Source organism: Saccoglossus kowalevskii, chromosome 3, assembly GCF_978046115.1.
Source record: "Saccoglossus kowalevskii chromosome 3, keSacKowa6.1, whole genome shotgun sequence".
NCBI lineage: Eukaryota > Metazoa > Hemichordata > Enteropneusta > Harrimaniidae > Saccoglossus > Saccoglossus kowalevskii.
Window position 1 is genome coordinate 21,927,872 of NC_140643.1, and position 25,329 is coordinate 21,953,200.

Below are 25,329 nucleotides of genomic sequence, written 5' to 3' on the forward strand. Positions count from 1 at the left end.
GCCAAGGGAAGAGAAGATGCGGCACAGTCTGTACAGTTTCAACAACGGCCGTGGGAAACGATAAGGATTTCTTTGACTTTAGACATTCATTTTTTGTAAATGATTAATAGCAGACACTCCATGTAAAGTAAAAGAAGTTTTTATTATGTGAGACAATAGAAGACAAAACTGTAAATGAAGTTATGAAAATAGCCAATTTGTTTTTCTTTCAATAAAGTTTTATATAAACTTTAAGATCAAGTACATGTTTTTAATCACCCAGTAGCTACTATATTGAATAACCCATTTTAATGATGTAGCATTAAATTTTTTTTTAAATGTAAATCTTCAATTTAATTATCTATTTTTCTATCAATTATAAAATGTATTATTTCAAATATTGTAACCTGCAAAACAAGATTAGGAGTTAGCGAGATTTGCAACAATGTTAGCCTGAATTCAGGAGTCATGGTAGCTCGTTAATAACACATACGAGTTGATAATTGGTACCTTTGTATTGCAAACATTCCAAGATATACTCAGTGGATTATACATTTCATTGCCATTTGCGACGAAAAACACAAATGTTCAGAAAGTTCATTGTTACTATGCAGCTATTTAAATTTGTCTTGTCTATTACCAATGCTATGTCTTTTCACCTGCACAAACAAGATTCCCACCACTTCTCATTACATAGTGTGGTATTATATATATTCATATAACCTTACGTCATTTATGTTTTACTCATCTATTCAGAAACGCTGACAATGTTTTACTTAAAATGCAGTCATCTTACAATAAACAGTATTATCCAAACAAGTTTTTGTTTTTTTTCATGAAATAACATACAGTAGTAGCTTGACAACCCTGCCACGCCAAATGCTATGCAAGAAGTGAATTGGCTTTGATGTATCATTCATTGTCCAGAGCCAAATGTAAACATCTTACTGCTGCATGCCTGCATTCTTTGATCAGATTCTCTGGAATTTGATACTGTAATTACTCATGTTTGGCTACAATAGACTGTACACATGCCAGCAATTCTATTGGATTACCAAGTTTATACAATCTAGTTTAATTATTAAAGCATTAATACGAGTTATTACAAAATTTTAAAACTGGCTTGCATTTGCCCAAATGTGAGCACTACATTAATTATACAAATAATCATTAATTAAAACATTATGGTACATACTAAAGTATTCAAAACATTTACCAGTACATAAAAATCAAATAAAATTTGCCATTTTGCGATCATACATATCCCATTCTCTCTCCATGATCTCAAGGCAGTTTATAGTTGGGACTGTAGTAAAATGAGACTCCTGCACACAAGCCTACATTGTCTCTGCCATGGAATAAAAGCACCCTTGTACAATGAACAAATCTGTACACAAATCCCATAATGGGAATATGAGCTTAAAGCTTTCAACTAGAACATAAATACAAATATTGGTTTTCCAAAATATAAAATTTGACTAGTATATATAAGTTAAGAAACATGGAGTATCGAGTAAACAAAACATGCAGAACTACACCCACTACCTTATTTGATTTTCTTTTTATGAAGTTAGACTGTAAACTGAAACTCCAGACCATCTTACGAATCTCAAGCATCCCCAAGCTAGCAGACCAACTAATGTTGCCTTAAATGTCCATTTGAATATACGTCCTGATAATGATGGCCCTGGAATGCTGATAAAAGAAATAAAGCATTAGATGTATTTTTAGTGGCTCATAAAGACAACTTAGTTGAGGATCCGCACATATACAAAAGGTGTGCAGTGTCTCCTTGCATTGATTTGATGTATTTATCTGGACAGGGTAAATTCTTTGATCAGTATGAAGTGAAGTGGAAAATTGAACGACATCCTTGAATTTGTATCAAAAAGAAGACTGAAAGATTTCAGAATTGAAAGAAATTTGATGAAAGACTCAAGGACTTGATGACTAGGTGGGGTATGAGGTTAAGTCAAATGAGATGTTAAAATCTATGGTACCACTAAAACTAACACTCGATGTAAACTTTCATAGAGCCAAAATGATAGAATGTATGTGTGTGTGCTAGTCTATTTGAAGATTGTTTGCTAGTAACTCAGTGTAGTGTAGTGTGGTGTGAGCTGGCTTCAGACGAGTTGGTTTAGATGCGAGTTAGTATTAAGCTATCGTGGTTGGGTTTTGTGGAAGTTTGTTCTGGTATGCACAAACCTTAGATCTCAATTCCTAAATGGGGATCAATGCACTGTGAAGCTACATGTAGGCACACATTGAGTTTGTTGAACTCCTCAAGCAGAAATATATACTGCAGACTTGTGTATCACTTTCTTGTCTCGTCAAATGTATCCAAATTTCTCAATTATATTTGCTCTAATAGTAGCACCTGCGCCAACATACATATTTGATTTGTCTGTGGCTAAAATAATTTATATGTTAACATTTGTATTTTAGGCAAACTTTTTATAGAGCAAATACAGTATCTAAATTTATTATGGCCCTATTATTAATCAGTTATCAACACATAATAGGGATGTTTTTCTTATGTTGAATATTTACTTATAAAGTCTTGTCATGACTGTTAGTTAAGTACAGTAGTAAACAAAACTGAAATAAGTCAGACATTTTGAATTAGAACATGAAACAAATTACATGATGTATAATGTTGTTGTAAAGTTTGATTGCAATCAGTCAATGTACAAATGTATGTCAGAGACATGGCTTTAGAACTGCATTTGTATTCGGTGATTTTGAAACCAATCTGAAAAAAACATTATGGTCCTTTACATATATATATTACATGTTCATTGTATGTAGGAAGATGTACAATAGCTGAGATCTGGGTCTGAAATGAAGTTTTAACATTAAAATGGCTGTCATTCGGCCATCTTGAATATGATGGACAAAAAAAAAACATGCATATATACAAGTTTGAAGGGAATAGGCATGTCAGAGATATCTCAAGAAGAGCATTTGTTTTCGTTATGGTTGAATGTGATCGGTCCAGTCAAGTTGAAGATAGAGGTGGGCATGCATGGACGAACAGATGCATGCACAGAGGTCAATCCATAAGTCCCTATGTCCGAACAGAGACTGAAATTCTGCCAAGTCCAGTAGATGGAGGAATAGAATACAGTATAGTATATAGAGCAAATAAACATGTGTGACTACATCCTTTCAGAAACTGAACCATGTGACTTACTTCATTATTTGACTCATGTCTTTGGGCTTATCCCAGTTTTCCACAATACCAGGCACATGTCCCATACCAACAACACCCACAACTACTGACGGTATGTAACCTAGGAAAGAAAACATAGTCAAAATATTGTAACCTTTCCCCAGAAAAAACTGTTAAATACATGTATAATATACCAAAAAACACTAGTTCCAACAGCAGCTTTTAGACCTATGGTAACTGTAATAGTAAATACAATTCTGCATGCACCATCTACTGTCATTACAAATTGGTGAGAGATTTGGGGAATTTAGCAAGTCAAAAAAAGTTACAAAATGATATAGCAGTTGAACACTTTAATGGGACAGCTTAAAGTGCGATGTCATCGCGCAACGCATGTTTGAATTTCATGTAAATAAACATTGTATTGTACACATGTTGTATACATCACTATGAGTCCCATATCGAACAGGGCGCGGCGTGACGACTGCCGTTCTTTAATAAAGCATCAGTGTGACCTAAAAAGTATTCCATATTAAGCATTTGTGATATGATATGAAGAGCACATCTGCTTTGAGTTCCAGAAACATGTCAAACTTGTTTTGATTGTTATTACAGAAAACTAATGATACTTGTGGAAGGGTGAAGTTGGCACCCTATTCTCGAGCATTTTCACCACTTGGCAATAATCACAGGTAAAAAACTGTAGTTGGCTAGTTGTCAACTCTCCTGAACAAGACTACCACAACATGTGCAACATAATTTTTGGTTGTTCAGATTGCCTCAAAGTTTAGTTTATGCTGTCTTCTCGACTAGCATTCCATAGCAGCTCGCACATGCAGAGCTAATATGATGCACTGGTGCGTATCCAAGCATCATAGAACATTCTGTGACATAATATAAAATGGCAAATTCACACCTTATACATTACGAATGCACAAAGACACTAGAATAAACTGTATATATGTATTTGCTCATTGTAGATTTGTCAAATGGTGGGATATTCTGTATTCAATGCTAAAGACACTTACCTAATTCATTATCAGTAGATGGTATGGGTCTGGCCGCTGCCTGCAGTGAATGTGCTAGATAGATATCTCTCTCTTCTACAAAGACACGACTAAGTCCCGGAAACTCTCCTGTCATTTCACTCAACATCTCTTCCAATAGATCTTTTTGTTTACATTTCTCGACTTCTTCTTTCCTGTGAAAATGAAACACCAATTTGTACATTACATTACATGACTCATACTGTGTGCAGTCTCAACAAATAAGGAAAATATATTCATCCATTTTTTTCAATCCAACTTTAAAATTATTAAAGCGCAGATTGGGATACATAAAAATGAAGAATGTCAAAATGACAGACAGTCATTCATAGATGTCTTAATCCAAACTGTAAATAGCAAATAGGTTTACCACCTTTAATTGGTTTGTATGTGTATATATGTTCGCATTACATTTCCATGGATTGGGATTGGGTTTGGCCGTGGGTTTAAGTTGTTGAGATTCTGAGATTCTGTTTATGTTGTATGACAAGATATTTTTTTCAGTTTGAAATTAAAAAAAAATTTACGTTATTGGTTCTTTTGCCATGATGAGATGCCATCCTAATTTCACTTTCTGCCATACTGACAATTCCCCCATTGCACGTCGCAGTGTAATCTGAATCGGTCTATCCCCTAAATGAACACGACAACCAGGAACTTTCTGAGCCTGTGGAAATAAAACAAAAATGCGGTCATGAAGAAATCACATGTAGCTTATTCAACATGTGTATTGTACAGTCTACCGGTACTAACACCCAAACACCTGATCGAACCAGTGTCGTTACAGTAGATGAAATCAGCATAATGCGACTTCAGAATAGTTGTGTGTTTCATTTTTGTGCAAACAAACAAACAGATTATTTTTTAATATATGCAATAATATGTTACATGGGACCCATACCAAACATGACAGTGCAGTGCTGTGACTGTTGATCATGCAGTTATCTTTGTTCATTCTGAGACTAAACCTCAGAGTTTTAATAGTGCAACAGCAACATTATAAAAGGTGTTGTATTAAAAGTATACAGACATATTGCAAATACAATCTCATGGGGAGTTGTCAATCAACTTGTTCATAATATTCAGATCTAACACCTATACATGCACATGATAGGATTCTAGTAACATTCTCCTTTCCAGGCAAATTAAAGCTGAGTTTCAAAGCGTCATTTCTATTGCGTACATGTCTACTTACTGAGTGAAACGCTTTCCTAAATTCTCCACCCGGTGCCATCCCCAACTCTTTAGTTAAATGAGCTGACATACTGAGTAACAATATCTGCATCACACCTGTAATAAAACCACTCTGAGAAAAAAAAAAAAAAAAAATGTGAAAAGAAAAATATTTAAAATACACATATGCTAATATGGCAAATACAGTACATTTCATTTCATTTTATTATCATTATCACAATTCAATGTGTTGTGAAATTTCTTTAAGATCTAGACTGGTTGGGCAGAATCAAACTAAGTTCATATGTATCTTTTGCAGCAAAATCATGGAAAAAATAAAATAACAAATACATAATTTTCGTGGCTGGAACTTATCTTAGTATGGTGATTTTTTTGTCTTTAGGGCCCCTATAAAATTCACACTGCTACATAATTTGTGATTTCCAGTGACTCTTAAAAAAAGTTGTCTCTAGCACAATTAATTTAAAGTGGTTTATAAATTTGCAAACCACTGACAACACCAACTCATCTCAGTACAATCAGCCACCAGCATTTGTGTGACAGTTATCTTTGATGATAATAATCCATATCATGACATTATAAACAGCTGAATTATTAAATAAAAAAATATTTATGACGATAAAATGATGAAAACAAACCTGTTTTATTGACATGCGTAGTTTTTGCATGTTGATGTTTTTTGCTTCTTCTTCCAGCGTTTTCTCATCAAATTGTAATATATTCAACCGACTTTTGCATAATTCCACTAGTACCACATCTGGCTGCATCATGCTGATCGTCTGTATTAAATAAAAAAATGAACAAATATTAATTTATTCAAGTTCTACTTCTACCCACCTGGGAATTCATTTAGCGATGATAATGATAATTTTGTGATAAAATTAGATATCGAAAATAAAATGTATTTTTTGAACTTGGTCCATCTGGCTTTGTACATAAACAACAAAAATCACAAAAGAATTATGTTCTTCATCAACAAGTATACAATTGCTGTTTAAGTAATATATAATTACTCTATTAGAAGTGTATCTCTAACAGTATTCCACATAAACCTAAAATTGTATTTATAATATGCTGGATCATTACGGGTACACGGTAGAAGCCTACTCATAAATGAAAATACTCAGAATTTATTCATTTTTGAATAAATTGTACTTCAGGAGAAAATAAGGATATCGACTTAAAAAAATTGGGGGTCACCAGCATAATTTTCAAGAAAAATGACTTTTTAGCAATATTACAACACTTTTACCATACGCTCTCATGACAAGGATATTATCCGTATCTTAAATTAAAAACATCATATATTGGTTATAATGGGTCACTTTTTGTCGGCCTCAATTATTACATAAATCTGGTTGTTAATAGGTGTTAAAAAATGTAATTTATCTTCAACATTGTGTTCTATGGAATCGTTCTAAAAATAGCAATTTTTGAAAAATATTAAGTTTCTCAACAAAAATGCTATTTTATTTTGCCATGGGACAATAGTTTCATTATTGTACATAGCAAACCAATGAACATTGTCATGCCATTTATGACAATTTTCCCAAAAATTATGAATAGGCTTCTATCTTAATTAAAATAAGTCATTTATGTTAGTGCATATGGTTCTATTAGAGCAAATCCGCTATTATATCTTGTTACACTGACATTCCAATAAATTCAAAACATCTGGCATAGCACCATTGTTCTACTTATGACGATCATTTATGATTTTCATTCATTGTAGTTTTGAAAATGAAAGGATTATTTGTATTCCGATATATCATTCTATGTGTGGATTATTCACTGAAATCCAACGATTGACTTTAAATATTGGTATACAGAGTCAGCTGTCTAGGCCCTTAGATCTTGAAAATAAGTCCATGGGACTCATCATTTCAGTAAAGACAAATACACTACAGACAGGTGGCCAATAGGTTTTTTTCGTTCAACTACGAGATCTCGCATATTCTGTGAAAGACGCTGGCCAGACATCTGCCGCAAAAATCGAATGATTTGATTTTGAACTTGTATTCCTTTTTTAAAACAGCAATATTGTGTTTAGATACCCTTACTTCATTGAAATCGACCATCATAAAAATGTTACAACACATTATTAAGCGTGGAAATATCCCCCAAAATATTTTCGTGTTTGTCAAATCCCACGCAATGTTAGACACCACTACGTTACTATAACTTTTGTTTGTCCTGTATTTATGTTCGAATTCACGCATAACACAGGATGCCGCAGTAAACGAAAAATGACCTGATACACTGCATAATAATATATCTTTCTAAAATACACATTGAAATATAAAATCCTACAACAATACTGATATTGCTTATCATTGAGAAAGAATCTGCCCACTGCTACAAGATTATCTGCTATTGATAGTTCCAAAAAAATACTTTGATAATAATAAATAATTTTTAACTACACTGAAGTCATGTAAGGTGGGTACGTTATAAATGAACCAACACATTTAACTTCTCAGAGCTTTTACCAATAACAATCTAACCATTCTGACTAACTTTCCAGCACACTGCTATGTTAGTGCTCACTGCTTTTTTCCCCAGTCATTCACATGCTGAATTGAAGTATAAAATCATAGACTCCATGTTCGTATGGTCTATGATAAGACTAATAAATCCCCTACAGTGCCAAATTGGATTCAGAGTAGATTCAATAATTTTACTTGTGCCTCTAGATCTCATACAATCGGCTTCTTTTTCAATATGGTATTTTTTGCATAATACTGTTATAGCATACCACATTTGCTGTTATTTATAAAAATGCACATCCAAAATTATGTCACTGCTACACTGCATTATGGGATATACCGGTATGTACGAGTAGCGTTGGATTTAGCGGTGCATACCAGTTACACTGCAATCTTAATCCATTCCAGAATAGTACGTGCAAATTAGTGTTTAGAAGCTAAAGCAATAAAATTACTCACCTTTTCCACATCTTGTTGACTGCTTTCACTGAAGTGGGCTGTACCTACTATGAACACTTTACAACCATGCTCTGTAGTAAGAGTCGTCACAGTTTCTGGTAGGTCAGGATTTGAAGGCCGCCTTTGTCTGAGACCCATATGCCAGGCTCCTGGATCGCCACCCAATTCGGCATCACTTTCCTCCCCAGTACTGTAATCTTCATCCTCATCACTTGCATTACCATCGTTACTGCCATCATCATCATCATCATCTTCATCTAGATCAGATTCATTATCTTCATAATTATTATCCATCTCATCATTATTTTGTAAATCGTTTAACTGTTCAGCGGTTTCCTCCTTACTCACAACATCTGATGATGCAATGTCTGATTCTAGTGTCTCATCATTTCCTCCATGGTTGAGAATTTCATTTGTTTCAACTTCAGCTTCATTTTCTATATTCCCATCAGTGTACTTCTCTTCGTTGTTCATTTCCTTTTAAGTACGCTGAAAACAGAACAAAATCAAATCATAGGTAGATCACACTCTTCCGTGTTTTAATAAAGGAATTTATGTGAGACACATCAACAAATATCAATTTTAAATAATGCTGTTAAAAAGAATCAAAATGCAAATTGTTTGCCAGTCTCAGATTTTGATAATAGCTCTAGGAAAATCTTGCATAGTACATACCACTTTTATTAGGCACTAACTCACTCCGTCGATGCACTGAACTAAAGCACAGGCAATTGGGATCGACTTCGGTTATCACCCGACGTACCGCCGACAGACAACTTTTCAGGAGCAATTTCTTCGACTTCACGATGATTTGGTTTCGTTTAACTATGTCTATGGAAAGGTTAGTTGGGCACGTGAACGGTGTGAATAAGATAGGGGGTAATTTAAATAGACTCACTTGTAATATCGACAGAAATACACCAAACAGCTGTTGTGGTACAACGAGAGTAAATTTATATCGACTTGCCAACGCGGAATCACAACGATGAACTTTCAACCGAGTGACGTCATCACGTGACGCATTTAACCTACGACCTCGCTTGACAGAATGAAAATGGCGTGAAATGATCGAGCTGGTCGATGTCAACAGCTGGTATTTTGTTTACCACGTTTTAATTGCGTTTTCTCTAGATTTCTAGCGTAGTGTGCCGTAGAAGATGCAACTAGCGGTCATACTTGCTTAATACTTAGCGTACAAGTAGTTTAAACCTTGTTTGGTAAGTCAGAAAGTTTCGTACATCATCGGCGAGTACGTGCCTCGGACGGGCGATCATCAAGTTTTAATTGGTGAACCCGATAAATTAGTATTCATTGTTTTCGGATTTACCGATGTTATCGTCAATAAAACTGTAATATTATGTTTTAACGTTATCGTAATTTACTTTTTTGGCTATTTTGCGTCTAGCACCGCGATTAAGTGACACACCCCTGTAAATTGTCCCTTCCCTAGAACAAGACGTTGAACGTGGCCGGCCACAGTCGCCCTCATTGACGATCATTGTCAAAGTTCAATGATGTTGTGACTGGCGTTTTTAACATGTGTCAATTTTTTTTTTTTTTATTTTTTGGATTCTAGTTAATACTTAAATCCTTCTGTTTTTGTTCTATCTCATTATTATTTGTTGTTATTTATTTTTTATTTATTACGTTATGTGAAAGTCATCTCCAATAGAAGTTGTAAACCAATAGTTACCTGTATTCACGGTCCTGAGGAACAGTGCTGTATTGTATACCAGATCGCTAAATACAACTTATTATGACCATAGACACACCTCTGTCATGTACATAATACATGTAGCATGCAATACTAATGGAGCAAATACATTTAAAACAAAAAATAATAAGATAATTTTTTTTAGGTCAGTGGTAAACATGCATGCCAATGTGAAGTGGTTGTATTTTTTTTCATTTCAGCATGAGTAGTCCCAGTCCTGTAAGTTTGATCACAGGTCATGTTTTCTTTGCATGTTTGCTACCTGATTTGTTAATGTGTAATTATTGTGGTTCAAAGTCTGCTTAAAGCGATTGCCGGCAAATGTAATGTACAATAAACGTACAATAGGTGACTTAAGCTGAGAAATCACGCCATCCAGAATAACAGAATAATATTGCGACATCACATTCAATGAAAAATTACTCAGTAGAACTATTTACACATATTTTATTTGTTATCAACAACACAAATTTGTTTGTGTCTGGATAAATGAGTATGAACTACCGGTAGTATCTTGAATTTAAAATATTTTTTTAATATCACAATTTATTAGCCTGACATTTATATGATGACGCTTTGTACTTTGGACCGGCGTTTTCATCTGTTGCATTTCATTTGCATAATAGTGGAATAATATTGCATCATCACGCATGTATTCAAAGGGAATTAGCCGCCACACCATGGAAATCACATCATTCTTTAACACTGTATATGTATTAGAGTCTTTAAACTGCTGTCTATTTCTGTTATTATTTCCGACTGGACGCCGGTAAAATAACGTAAATATTGACATTCGTGACATATAAACCGAAAAATAATATAGTTTGCTGAACTTTGAGTCGTGGTACAAGGTTCAAGTGTTTCATTGCCGTATAGCGAGACTTTTCTGTTTGTACAACACAATAATCATGCAACGCTAATAGCAAGTAGAAGTTTCAGTAATCTCGTATTTTCGAAGTATAGTTTTTTTTTTTTAACAATTTAATGAATTTGATGTTCTTTTATTTTTTAGATAAGTCAGAGGACGTAGATAGAAAGATATCAACATGGGGAATGTCGAAATGCATGATTTCGTTCCTGTTAGGGATGACGAAAGAAAAGAGTTGAATTTAAGTCGGAGATTAAATCCTCAACTCTATGAGCAGGTAATGTAAATTTCTATAAGTTCTTTTTATGCGCTTCCTAGCAAGATGGCATGCATTATTAGTATGCTCTTTATTTTTACTTGTACACATGTATAAGTATTGAGGTTCCATTGCCAGTACACTTAGGTGAAATACCTGGCTAAACTGAACACTCTTGAGTCTGAGAATGTATGCTACTGCTTTTTAATTTTGATATAAGTATGGAGTTATACAATGATTTAAATGAATTTTATTGTTTTGTCTCACAGTATTGCTTATTTCACTTCATGGAATTTTTTCAAGTCAGGTTTGTTACAAAATCCAAATTTCAGTATTATGAATATTGTTTTTAATAGACAAATCACATTTTAGTTTGTTGGCAACTACCCCTAGTCTGGTGACAGGTGTTTTTACAAATAGCTTCTGATAATATAATAAAATAATCAATATACCCGATATTATTGATATTATTGATATTAAGGTTAAGGGGAACTTGGTTGGGTGTTCATACTTTATATAATTCCACATCTTTTTTTTTTTTACTTATTTATCTTTTGCAGTGTAATTTACAATCTAAAACTAACACCTAGACTAGCTCAGGTTCTCATAGCAGAGAATATTGCAACTAACACCTAGACTAGCTCAGGTTCTCATAGCAGAGAATATTGCAACTAACACCTAGACTAGCTCAGGTTCTCATAGCAGAGAATATTGCAACTAACACCTAGACTAGCTCAGGTTCTCATAGCAGAGAATATTGCAACTAACACCTAGACTAGCTCAGGTTCTCATAGCAGAGAATATTGCAACTAACACCTAGACTAGCTCAGGTTCTCATAGCAGAGAATATTGCAACTAACACCTAGACTAGCTCAGGTTCTCATAGCAGAGAATATTGCAACTAACACCTAGACTAGCTCAGGTTCTCATAGCAGAAAATATTGCAACTAACACCTAGACTAGCTCAGGTTCTCATAGCAGAGAATATTGCAACTAACACCTAGACTAGCTCAGGTTCTCATAGCAGAGAATATTGCAACTAACACCTAGACTAGCTCAGGTTCTCATAGCAGAGAATATTGCAACTATCCCACATTGTTTGCTGATGCTGTTTATTTCTTTTCATTTTGGCGATTCATGGAGGCTTTAGCAGGCAATGTGTTAATCCACTGACTATCTGATTATAAAACTGAAGTGAATTCAGTGAAAATATAATCCAGTGAATATACCTTATGGAACTGAAGTGAATTCAGTGAAAATAAAATCCAGTGAATATACCTTATGGAACTGAAGTGAATTCAGTGAAAATAAAATCCAGTGAATATACCTTTTTCCCTGTATTTCACATTCAACTCATCTTGTATTTGGACCATTCCTGCACTACGGTAGATATTTCCCACACAAATAACATTTGTTTAAAATGATATCAGAAATCATTATTGCATCATGTGATTAATTATTTATGAGATATTCAATTAAAAGAAACAAATGAAAATGCTACTGTTGTATCATTATAATGATTTTACAAGGGCTTTGTTCAATGTTGTAAACTTCTTTTGAATTCACAGCAAAGTAACGCATTTTGGTGGAAAATGTCCCATCGCCTTAACGATTGACGTGCTGAGCATTCTCTGGTTATGTCAGTTCTGTTTTTAGCAAGTTTTTGCAAATGTTGGCAAATTCTATTGTGATGACAATTTTGTTTCATTTTGTATACATATATTCATTTCTAGCCTTACCATTGGGGTAAAAGATATGTGTTTTTGTTTTGATCAAAAGTTAAACAGATTTTGAAAAATATTTGGTAGGAAGTATGCAGATGATTCAGAGTACTTTTCTTTGTCACAATGTGTCAAAATGGAGGTGGATTGGTCACAATGTATCAAAATGGAGGTGGATTGGTCACAATGTGTCAAAATGGAGGTGGATTGGTCACAATGTGTCAAAATGGAGGTGGATTGGTCACAATGTGTCAAAATGGAGGTGGATTGGTCGCAATGTGTCAAAATGGAGGTGAATTGGTCACAATGTGTCAAAATGGAGGTGAATTGGTCACAATGTGTCAAAATGGAGGTGAATTGGTCACAATGTGTCAAAATGGAGGTGGATTGGTCACAATGTGTCAAAATGGAGGTGAATTGGTCACAATGTGTCAAAATGGAGGTGGATTGGTCACAATGTGTCAAAATGGAGGTGGATTGGTCACAATGTGTCAAAATGGAGGTGGATTGGTCACAATGTGTCAAAATGGAGGTGGATTGGTCACAATGTGTCAAAATGGGGGTGGATTGGTCACAATGTGTCAAAATGGAGGTGGATTGGTCACAATGTGTCAAAATGGAGGTGGATTGGTCACAATGTGTCAAAATGGAGGTGGATTGGTCACAATGTGTCAAACTTGGAGGTGGATTGGTCACAATGTGTCAAAATGGAGGTGGATTGGTCACAATGTGTCAAAATGGAGGTGGATTGGTCACAATGTGTCAAAATGGAGGTGGATTGGTCACAATGTGTCAAAATGGAGGTGGATTGGTCACAATGTGTCAAAATGGAGGTGGATTGGTCACAGTGAATCAAAACGGAGGTGGATTGGTCACAATGTGTCAAAATGGAGGTGGATTGGTCACAATGTGTCAAAATGGAGGTGGATTGGTCACAATGTGTCAAAATGGAGGTGGATTGGTCACAGTGTATCAAAACGGAGGTGGATTGGTCACAATGTGTCAAAATGGAGGTGGATTGGTCACAATGTGTCAAAATGGAGGTGGATTGGTCACAATGTGTCAAAACGGAGGTGGATTGGTCACAGTGTATCAAAACGGAGGTGGATTGGTCACAATGTGTCAAAACGGAGGTGGATTGGTCACAATGTGTCAAAATGGAGGTGGATTGGTCACAATTTGCATTGCCAATGGTACAACACCTGTTGGTAAACTTTTCTGTTCAATTTCGTCAAATTTATTTCGTTATTTTTCAGTGAAAATGTTAATCCCTTCTCTTTTCCACAAATATTTGCAACCAACGAGAACTAACAAGAATACTGGTAATATCTAACTTGCGTTGCTATGGAATTGATGAGTACAGTAGATAAGATTAGTGCACCATAAATCACTATATTTAGTTTATAGAATGTGCAAATATTTGTATATATTGTACAGAGAGATTGTTAGATTTATAAATAAACGAATTGACGTCTTATTAATTTTATAAATTCCATCATGCAAATTAAATTTATTACATTTGATTTGGACAATATTTGTGCCACAGTACCCATAATGTTGAAATGTATCAGAAATGTATCAAAAAAAAAAACATGCTTGTATTCATTATTATCAAAATAAGTCATATTTTAATGATCCATAATGGTTTATGTGAGTTTTTATGAAAGATGTACTTTTATTAGAGCTAATATGGTAATTATTTTGTCATGTTTTTCAATTAGTGGTACATTGTAAATTGTTCTCGATCATTATCTTCTAAAAAAAAAAAAAATGGTGACATTCAGTATCAGAATGTTTCTGTAAAATAGGGTGTTGTTGAGTAAAGTCCCTGAATTAAGATTTCTGTTTTTGTTTTGTGTTCAGAGGAGCTCTTGACTATTTTAGCAAGTGAATTAAACTAGGTCACCAAAATGCATGGCAGTATACAGTATTTTTTGTCATGGTCTTTACCGGTAAGTCATGATGGAAATGTGTCTTTAGCTCCACTGTTGACTTTGACGAGCAGAGCTTATCATATGAGTGATTGTCCGGTGTCGCCCGTGTCAACTTTGTACTTTTTCGACTTCTTCTTGAAAACTACAATTCTTATTGCTTTGATACTTGTGTATATGTACCTTGGACTGACCTCTCTTAGATTTGTTCTTTTCATTTCATTTCATTTTAATTTTGATGAATATTTTTGTCATTTTTTTGTAAAAAGTGATATTTTCGACTTCTTGTTAAAAACCACAAGTCTGATTGGTATTATACAAATAGGAACTACAGGTTGACCTCTCTCAGATATGTTCATTTTGTGATGGTATCTTCAATTCTCTAATTTTAATGAATATTTTTGACATTTTTGATAAAAAGTGATTTTTTTGACTTCTTGTTAAAAAACGCAAGTCTGATTGCTTTGATACTATACATATAAGTACTACATGTGGGCCGTTTTTCATATTTGTTCATTTCGTAATGATATCTTCAGTTCTTTAATTGAAATGTGCATTGCTAACAGCGGAGCTATCTCAGCCGAGAGGCTGCTTGTTTTTTGTAGTGATGAGTGTAAATCAGAACAGGGCATTACAAATCCTAGGGTTGTAATTGAAAATCTATCATCAAACCTATCCTCAGTACCCAGCCAGTCTGCTCTTGTGATTTTATGGCCGAATGTCTCAGGAAATAGTTCAACATATACTGGTACTATTGAGGGCAGTATAAATACCGATAGGTGGAAATTAAGTCTTTCTTGGTAATTCAGTTTAAATAGTTTTAGCATTTTCATCGCTATTCTGTTTTATTATTTCTAGCATATGAATGGTGAGGCACTACCAGGTTCCATAAATGAACTTCCATGGAATATAGTCGACTCCATATCTCTGTATGAACGCATGGATGTGTCGTTCAACATGCTAACACAGTTACCTGTAGAAATACCTCTACGATTGCCTCATCTAAATTATTTAGATCTGAGCCACAACCACCTATCGTCATTACCACACAGTTTTGGACTGTTATTTCATCTACAAACTTTACTTCTCAATCACAATAACTTGAAACAAATTCCTAAATCTTTCGTACATTTGGTAAAACTTGAAAAGCTGGATCTCTCTTGCAACGAACTGGTGCTCCTGCCGGAAGAGCTCGGCAAGATGGAGAAATTGACAAAACTAAATGTCAGTCATAACTTTCTTCAGGGTTTGCCGCCATCACTTGGAACGTGTCAAACGTTAGAAGTGGTCATGGCAGTGAATAATAAATGCGAGGTTCCACCACAGATAATTTGTGAAGAAGGATCCGATTCTATTCTACATTACTTGCAGAGGCAGGTACACAACGGGTATACTACAAGGACTTTTGAAAACCAAAACTTTTTCAAAAGAGTGAGAGGTGAGAATGTATTTTTTTTACTATTTTAGAATTATATTATTTTATTAACTTATTATAAACTAAAATTTAATTTTGTAACAATTTTGAAAATTTTAATTTTTGTTTCTTATTTTGATTTTGCTTAATAATGTTGAATCAAACTACTGGCAACAGACTTTGCTGTTATACAATGTTATGGATTTTGTCAGTTTAGTGCTAACAAATAACTGCTGGTCGATTAACAAAATGATTTTATATAAAAAACAAAACAAGATAGGCCAAAGTATGTAATATGTACAAATAAATAAATAAATAAATAGATAGATAGATAATAATACATGTAATAACTTTCTTATTTAAAATTTTTATTTCAATTATACAAACTTTTGGGAGAATTGTGTACTGGAATATATTTGTATCAAAAATGATTTTAACCTTTTCACAACCAGTTCCCTTTTTTCATCACAAAATAGTCTCATTTACAGTCTGTACTTTTCTTCAAAAGATTTAGACATAATAGCAACATTTTTATGTAAAAAATAAGAATGGACTTATTATTAAAAATAATTTGGGCAAGGAATCCTTTCGATGAAAAGGTTTATTTCCATGCTGCGTATGTTTTAAATTAGTAGTTAGATATTTTATGTGTTAGAGATGAATGGGGAACCAACATTTTGGATGTAAATCACTCCGGAGTTAGTTACTGATCATAGCCAAGGGTGTGAACATTTCAAATATCAACCGTAATTCTTAACAACATTATTATGAATTTGATGAAGTATCTTTGTTTCAGAAAATTATCCATTATGATTACAATAGTTTTTGGAAAATGTTACATGTCAACTTTAAACTATGCCCTCTAGTGGGTTTGTAGCCATTACTTTGAATGTCCAACTCGGCTCCTGTCGAAATCACGCTCTCATTCTTCAATCTGTTATTTGACCCAAACATGGCAGAAGATATGCATAATTGCTTTATTGAAATTATATCCATACTAAATTATCTGAATTACCTTGAATAAAGCTGGAAATTATGTCCCTTAAAATAATTAAACAAATTAGGCACCAATGTTTTTGTAAGATATTTACATCAATCAGGGACATTTGGTAGACTGCTTTCCCACTGCTGTTTCAATCCTAAAACTTGTTTGTATTCAAAATTATTTATGACAATGCATATTCCTATTGAAACAAACTATGATAAAGGAAATAATATATATTATTAGTATACAACAAAAGGGCAAGGTAACCAGAGTTCAACTATGTTTTATTTCAATGACCTCTGACCTCTGTTTCCAAAATACTGTAAAATGACTAATTTTCACTGGGTTTAAATTTCACTGATTTACCATTTCGGGCATATTCAGTGGGTTTTAAATTCACGGTTTCGTCATTTAGATAATGTGTTCTATGCTAAATTTTACATATTCACTGTGTTTTAATTTAGCGCATTTTTCCAGTCAGCGAAATAAGCTAAATTAAAACCCAGTGAATAATTACCCCCTTTACAGTAGTAGAAATAAGCAAGACTACATGATCACTGATGGACATGCTATTCTTGTCATTCTTGATAAACCTTATATCCCTATATCTATTCTTTATTGATAAAGATTTTCTTAGAAGTTCCCTATGCAGATTTCTTGTTTTTAGTCACAGATTGCATATCGAGAGTGGTATGGTACGCAATCAATGTCCGTTTCAATAACAATTCCGCATGTTTAATCAGTTCGTTTTATGTGACGAAAAGAACACCCCAACGCCTAGTTTTGCGATATAAACTTATCCACCACAGAAAGAAAGTGGAAGACAAATTTCATTTTTGTTGCGAATGTCCCTTTAATACAAACATTTGTGAGAACCTCCCCCTTACTATTACAAATACCCATCATATATAAAATTTATTTCATTTTTAAATTCTCATAACCCGTTTGTTCTTTTGTTTTCATCAGAGTATATACTGTAAAACATGTTTAAATAGCTACATGACATTTTAACAAATTCAACTTCATGCATGAATTAACTGAATCTTAATTTAGCTAAAGTGTCAATAATCTTACTGTGATAATATACTTTATTTTAAATTAGCGACATTTTGAATTAGCGAAATTATAGATTAGCTAAAATAGCTAAAATAACATGCTAGCTACAAAGACATGTTTTGTTGTACATGTATATTAGGCCAATGGCATACAATACTGTAACAAAATATAAATAAAACTATTGTGTATCCATATACCGTACTAGTATGACACTTGGCTGCCACTTTGATTGTAGAAAACCTGGATATGGTACAATTTGAAATAACACAATTTGTAGCAAACATGATAAATATTTGCCCGACATTTAATTATAATCCATCTACAGCTTTATTGTTTTAAGAATCAAAACAGTAACTAAAAATCTAATGTCATTAACAATTGCACTTTAATATGGTATTGATGGAGCCTGGCTGATTGGCTGATAGCAGTCATGAGAAATTTATATCAAGTTAAATGTTTAAAATGCATCCTGCAATTGTTTATGTGTATTCTTTGTCTTCTAGGTAATGTACTGCAATCAGCAGTATTGAATCCCCACTCTGCACGTGCTCAGTATCTTCAAGAACAGACACATACGTTGAATACGACAAGTCGTATGCGCACTCCATTAAGACCTCCACTCGGTGCAACCACGTTGGAGGCCGATGAGTTGATGGATAAAATTGTTGGTATGTAGATTTTATAAGCGGGGCTATTTGATTGGCCATTTTAAATACCATATTTTTGCTGTTAACGATTGAACTTACATAAATGACAGAGGTGTGTCTGTGGTTAATAAAAGTCAGGTTATTAGTATCATAATCCAGTGTACAACGCTTGCATGTGCTTCTTTTGTTGAAGATGTGAGCAAAGAGCAAATATGGACAAAAACAAAAAAAAAACAGTTTTGCTTCTCGTCCTATGTAAAATTGAAAAATTATGCATTGATGCAGTTTTAAATCTTTTTTGTAGTAAGATTATTTAATACCACAACATTTTTAAACGATGCTTTTAAATACATGTATTAAAAGTTTATTAAGATCAAAAAATCAATCACTAAACATTCTATCATGTGTGGCACATTTTACTGCTTTACTGGTATGCGAGGCACAGGTTTCTAACTAATGCATATGATGACAAAAAGCAAAAACTTTTTTTTTGGATAAATCAATTATTTTTTGGGCGTCTGAATATTCTAAGATGTAATCTGAGATTTCGATTTTAGTTTATGAATGTCTTGAGACTTTTATTTGACATAATTAAAGTTAATGTGGAAATTAGGGAAAGTGAATGAGGAATTATCCAGTTGAGAAAATGATTCAGAAGCACAGCTGAAACCACCTAAAGTTAAAAACGGCATCTGGATGTTTAGAAAATGTGATTTATTATATTACTTATTTGGTTTGATAATGTTCCCTTTATTCCTTCAACATCTCAGGTTATACTTACAACTCCATCTGTATCTACACTCTAGGTTTAATTTATGGTGCCGCTATTGGAGACGCCATTGGTATAAGTACAGAGCATATGACGAGAGATGAGTGTCGCTTTCACTACGATATAGACAAGTTAGATTATCAGAGTATCACGCAAGATAAGCACAGAGTAAGATGGCAGAAAGGTGATTGGACTGTAGATTTTGATCAAATGGTAAGTATATACAACTCATTTCAGGATTTCTGCGTTGAATTTGTCTCTTTGTTTCTTTCATTTGTTTTGTAACTATTAAGTGTCTTTATATGAATAAAAAATTTACAGAAAAAAATATTGGCAAAATTAAATTGTATTTATTGTTTGTAATGTATTACCGTAATTTGAGTGTCTGGTGACAATGTTTGTTGGTGATTGATGTACTCACTCTGATCGGGGCGAGTTGGTCCCATTTTGTGTGTTTAACCACAAGTATGATCTACCGCTTGTGAGTCTAGTGCACCAATCACTATGTTATGCTACTGGGATATTAATTCAGTATATGTTACTCATAGTAAAGTCGCAATAACCATAACATTTCAGTTATTTTTAGTCCCCGTTCGAACGCAGTCCGAAAACGGGGACTTATGTTTTGCCCTGTGTGCGTCCGTCCGTCCGTGCGTCCGTGATCACCTGTATCTCGAACATGCATGGACCGATTAAGTTCAAACTTCACTCATACATCACACATTATATGGGACATATGCACATGCATTTTTTTCATGATCTGATTAACGATAGCCGAATAGCGGCCATTTTAAGGCCGAAAATGCATCAAAATCGCACATTTTCACCATTCCGGACCCGGATCTCAGTTATGCATGGACGGATTTTGTTCAAATTTGGTACATACATTAAACATAATAGGACTTTGATGCACGTCATTTTTTTTTTGGATCGGGTTTGAAATAGCCGACTGGCGGCCATTTTGTTTTAAAGAATTCAGTTCTGGATCCGTATCTGAGACATGCTTGGATTGATCGAGTTCAAACTTCACACACACAAGGTACATCATGTCACAAATATGTATGTGCATTTGTTTCATGATTTCATTAACGATAGCCAAATGGCGGCCGCTTTAAGGCCGAAAATGCATTGAAATCGCACATTTTCACCATTCCGGACCCGGATCTCAGTTATGCATGGACGGATTTCATTCAAATTTGGTACATACATTGAACATAATAGGACCTTGATGCACATCATTTTTTTTTTCGGATCAAGTTCGAAATGGCTGACTGGCGGCCATTTTGTTTTAAAGAATTCAGTTCTGGATCCGTATCCGAGACATGTCTGGATTGATCAAGTTCAAGCTTCACACACACAAGGTACATCATGTCACAAATATGTATGTGCATTTGTTTCATGATCTCATTAACGATAGCCAAATGGGGGCCGCTTTAAGGCCGAAAATGCATTGAAATCGCACATTTTCACCATTCCGGACCCGTATCTCAGTTATGCATGGATGGATTTTGTTCAAATTTGGTACATACATTAAACATAATAGGACCTTGATGCACGTCTTTTTTTTTTCGGATCAAGTTCGAAATGGCCGACTGGCGGCCATTTTGTTTTAAAGAATTCAGTTCTGGATCCGTATCCAAGACATGTCTGGATTGATCAAGTTCAAACTTCACACACACATGGTACATCATGTCACAAATAGATATGTGCATTTGTTTCATGATCTGCTTAACAATAGCTGAATGATGGCCATTTTAAGGCCGAAAATGCATCAAAATCACGTATTTTCACAATTCCAGAACCGGATCTCAGTCATGCATGGATGGATTTTGTTCAGATTTAGCACAATGTGTTGTACATATGCAGGTGCATTTCGGTCATGATCTGCTTTGAATGTATATGTCACTCAAATATGAACGGAACGGGGACGTGTCATTGACAATGACTTGTATCAGTTGACATACCCAGCAGTTCTAATTGGGTCTGTCTGTCCGTCTGTATGTCTGTCTGTATACTGATATATATATAATGTATAATCTTGTCTAAAACTTGTTTGTGATATATAGCATTTTGAAGGATACAAACAACCTTGTATGTAACTGTTATCTTGCAATAAAAGTATTAAACATACAGCAAACCACACAAAGGCATGAAGAGAAGTGAGAAACAACAGAATTCCAAGATTTCTTAATATTTATGCAAAATATTAAAGCTGGTATTTATGCTAATATTGTCATTATACATGTAGGCTTTAGTTCTAGATTCCATAGTTGCCTGGGCTGGTGTCATGGATGAGCTGGACTTTGCACAGAGATTGTCATATTGGTGTTACCATGGTTTTGCCGAGCTAGGAGACTATGGACCAAATCTTGTCTGCAATACCATTGCCAAAGTATGTGATAATCATAGTTCTCACATTCATTCCTACAAGAACACACACTTCAAAATATCCTAGGGGTTGTTCATGATCATTTAAATTGGCCAATCAGAAACGGTTTAACAAACAGCTCATGGGTAATTGTGCAGATCATAGGAACACTATCTTAGCCACATACACTCCTATAAAAGTAAAAAGCTGTATGATTAGTTCCCTTCTTGATTGATCAGTTATTATCATTGATATTGCTCTAGCAAGTCCACTAAAGTTTTTGGAGGAAAACAGTTGCTGCAACAGGGTATGGGAAACAAATGACAAATGACTGCCCTCTATGGTATATGGTCGCCGTCCAACAATAATTCAAAAGGCTGACCAGCAGCCATTTTTGATCACCTATTTTTTGCTTATATCTCAAATTCACACTGCCCAATTTGAAACACATAATATTGTGCTCTTGCCCATAGATGATTTGTGCACACGATCCAATTCAAGATGGCTGACTAGCAACCATTCTGCATGATGAAAATAGAAATTCTGCGTACATCACAAATGCACATTGTCCAGTTAAAATGTTTGTGACATACTAGTGCTAGAATCATCTTGAAATCAAAACACATACTCTAATAGATTTTGTACAAAATGTCATCTAAGTACAAGGAGAGATGAGGTTTGTTTTAAGCTTGTAGCTTGTTTTAAGTAAAACTAATCTTATTTTTTGTTTACTTGACTTAGGTTGTCTCTTCTGATTGTGGCTTTTTGCAAGATCCCCACAATGCTGCTAGAATAGTATGGTCCAAATTCCATGATCAAGCTGAATCCGGTTGCCATGACTACTTTGCTGACAACGGTGCTATTGTCAGAACGGCCATTTTAGGTCTCCTACAGTTTCATGACTTGAAGGAAGTTACCCAAAATGCACAGCGTATCTGCAAGGCAACTCATTGGGATCCAAGGTGTAGAATTTTTTCACCGTTAACAAAATAATTTGTTTTCTATAAAACATGCCATTAATACCTACATTAGTGGCAGACTGATAATTCTGACCGTGAAACGATTTTGCAATTGTAAAAATTTTATTTAAATTTTGTAACATGCCTCATAGACGAATCACACTTGATATTTTGATATTATGGTTCAAACTGTTATAAGTGGCTGACTGGCAGAAATTCTGGGGGTTTGGAAAAAAATTTTAATTGAACTAAATTCATAAAAAAAACACTCATTTGATAAGGGTGACCAAAAAAAATATTTGAGAATATTTTGACAAAAAACATCTACCTCAAAACTAAGTGTAGGAAAAAAATTTTTTACGTGCATAGCCCCCTTCCCCCTCTCCAAGTTTCTAATGCGCAACCCCTAAAGTAATTGTTCAGCAACAAAATGGTATCTCTATTTCCATAACTGAATTGTTCAAGTTACGAACACATAGAGTTATAAAATGACCGTGCCTGTATTTTAGAAAACCACATCCGCTTTTTCAAAACCATGCCTAAATTATAACTGGATGTTTAATTATGGAGAGTTAAGCAAATTGTAAGTCACAGGCATCATTAATTGTTTTTGTTGTTTAACGTCCACATCTCAAACTTTAATTTAGTTGACCAAGCATGGGACCTGTAGACATTGAATTGAACATTGAGTTATAATTTGACTGTAGTTTTGTGAAAGTGGGCATGATTTCTAAAATTGGGGCATGCTCTTTTTTTGTAAATGAATGTTTTTATACCTGTAACAATTCAGCATCTCTTTGTACAAATATAATGCAACAGCTTGGACAACTTTTCAATAAATTTAACTAGGTCACCAAACAAAATATGTCATCAAAAATCTGAAAAACTGAAAGTGATTTTGTGTGTAAATACATACTGTAAACAGTTTAATTGTCTTTGCCATAGAAATTTTTGGTAATTTAAGGTTTTTATGGAGTTTTTGAAACAATTAAATTTCGTGAAAGTCACTGAGACTCAATATTCTGGAACCCCAAGGAAATTTTTACTGTTACTAAATTTCACTGACTTGAAATTCATGAAAATTCGTCTGTGATATTAAAGGGCTTTACGGCATCCTACCGGTACTGCATGATTGTGTACATACATTGTACCTCCAAAACATCTTTACCTATATTTAGTTTCAAAACAATTATTGAAATTAAAGATGAAACAATAGCATAATTTATAATTGGTTGTTATGGTTTTAATACTCGTAATAATAACTACAGAAACACGAATGACACGTGAAAAACATCAAGATTTGAATATCCTGCACCTTTGTCATTTATTTCATATACAAATATACTTTGTTTTCAGATGTCAGGCAAGCTGTATAGCTGTATCAGTGTTAATAGCTTTGTTATTACAAAGTAAACACAACCTACGTAATCCAACTGCTATTGAAGATATGATTAATATCGCCAAAGATACCGGACAGCATGTATTGTCAGATGCCAACCACATTAAAGATTATCTACAGCATTTCAATGTACAGGATTTAGCCAGGTGAGTCAATTCACACTCCTTAATGCCAAATTGTATTGCCCAGAGTGAAAAAAAGAAGCTTGGTAAAGTCTCAGCTTATTTGAAGTGTGCCTTTGTGATGTTTCCTTAAACCTGCCATAGAGGGCTCAAGTGGGTAATTTGTAATAATAATAATGATAGTATCACGATTGTAATCATATTCACTTTGGAATATTGATGTAAAGATACAATTAAAAATAGAATTAAATGATTAAAATAATATTAGTAAAATAAAAAAATCATTATATCAAAAATTAATATATATATAAATAGTTTGGAATGAGGCAGCTCTGATGCAGTGCTTTTATTACCGTCTTCTCTTTTGGTGAAAATTATTTTTTCGTAAAATCAGAAGCAATTAAGGGGGTTACCTCTTAAAACAATTAATCTGGAATCTCAATTTTAGTGTCTTTGCTACATATCTATTATATATGATACATATAACACTATTTGCAATATGCTGTCACATTCACTCAACTTTGATATATGATTTAAAATAGGAAGATCCAGGGTACTGTGCAGTTCAGTAAAGCTTGTATTGACTTATGGACCATCATCAAAATTTGGCTATACTTTGTGAACCTATAATGTATGTGGTTGTTTAGGAGAGTAAATCATCTGAGTGATAGTAATGAAAATATACGCCTATTTCATTCTTTAATATAAGTATCTGCATAATTTAGATGTACAAAACAAATTCACGGCAACAGTAAACTTTTATTATTGCCATAGAGGGCAT

The 25,329-nt window shown here is 34.1% G+C and overlaps 3 protein-coding genes across 4 annotated transcripts in view; 2 read left to right on the forward strand and 1 right to left on the reverse strand.

The window, feature by feature from the left end:
* The window catches only part of LOC100377292 (reelin-like), a 65,889-nt gene extending 65,091 nt beyond the window's left edge, over nt 1-798 (forward strand). The window contains exon 55 of the mRNA XM_085496876.1: nt 1-798. Coding sequence (XP_085353002.1) covers nt 1-64 — 64 coding nt within the window. The 3' untranslated portion in view covers nt 65-798.
* On the reverse strand, nt 124-9,361 carry LOC102807665 (traB domain-containing protein-like). 2 transcript variants are annotated; one of them, XM_085496877.1, is made up of 8 exons: nt 9,238-9,361; nt 8,340-8,828; nt 6,033-6,173; nt 5,396-5,506; nt 4,728-4,867; nt 4,183-4,355; nt 3,176-3,275; nt 124-1,674 (listed from the first exon to the last, which is right to left on the reverse strand). In XM_085496877.1, the coding sequence occupies exons 2-8, from the start codon at nt 8,811-8,813 to the stop codon at nt 1,542-1,544; spliced, it is 1,272 nt and encodes a 423-aa protein (XP_085353003.1). In that variant the 5' UTR covers nt 8,814-8,828; nt 9,238-9,361; the 3' UTR covers nt 124-1,541. The 2 variants fall into 2 exon arrangements, with proteins under 2 accessions (XP_085353003.1, XP_085353004.1); XM_085496878.1 differs by having other exon boundaries at nt 9,015-9,361.
* Nucleotides 9,351-25,329, forward strand: part of LOC100377592 (uncharacterized) — a 22,275-nt gene continuing 6,296 nt past the window's right edge. Inside the window, exons 1-8 of the mRNA XM_006823466.3 lie at nt 9,351-9,556; nt 11,066-11,198; nt 15,688-16,267; nt 18,788-18,952; nt 19,738-19,913; nt 21,949-22,092; nt 22,810-23,030; nt 24,384-24,572. Of these exons, the coding sequence (XP_006823529.3) occupies nt 11,100-11,198; nt 15,688-16,267; nt 18,788-18,952; nt 19,738-19,913; nt 21,949-22,092; nt 22,810-23,030; nt 24,384-24,572 (1,574 nt within the window). The 5' untranslated portion in view covers nt 9,351-9,556; nt 11,066-11,099. The remainder of the gene's footprint in view (nt 9,557-11,065; nt 11,199-15,687; nt 16,268-18,787; nt 18,953-19,737; nt 19,914-21,948; nt 22,093-22,809; nt 23,031-24,383; nt 24,573-25,329) is intronic.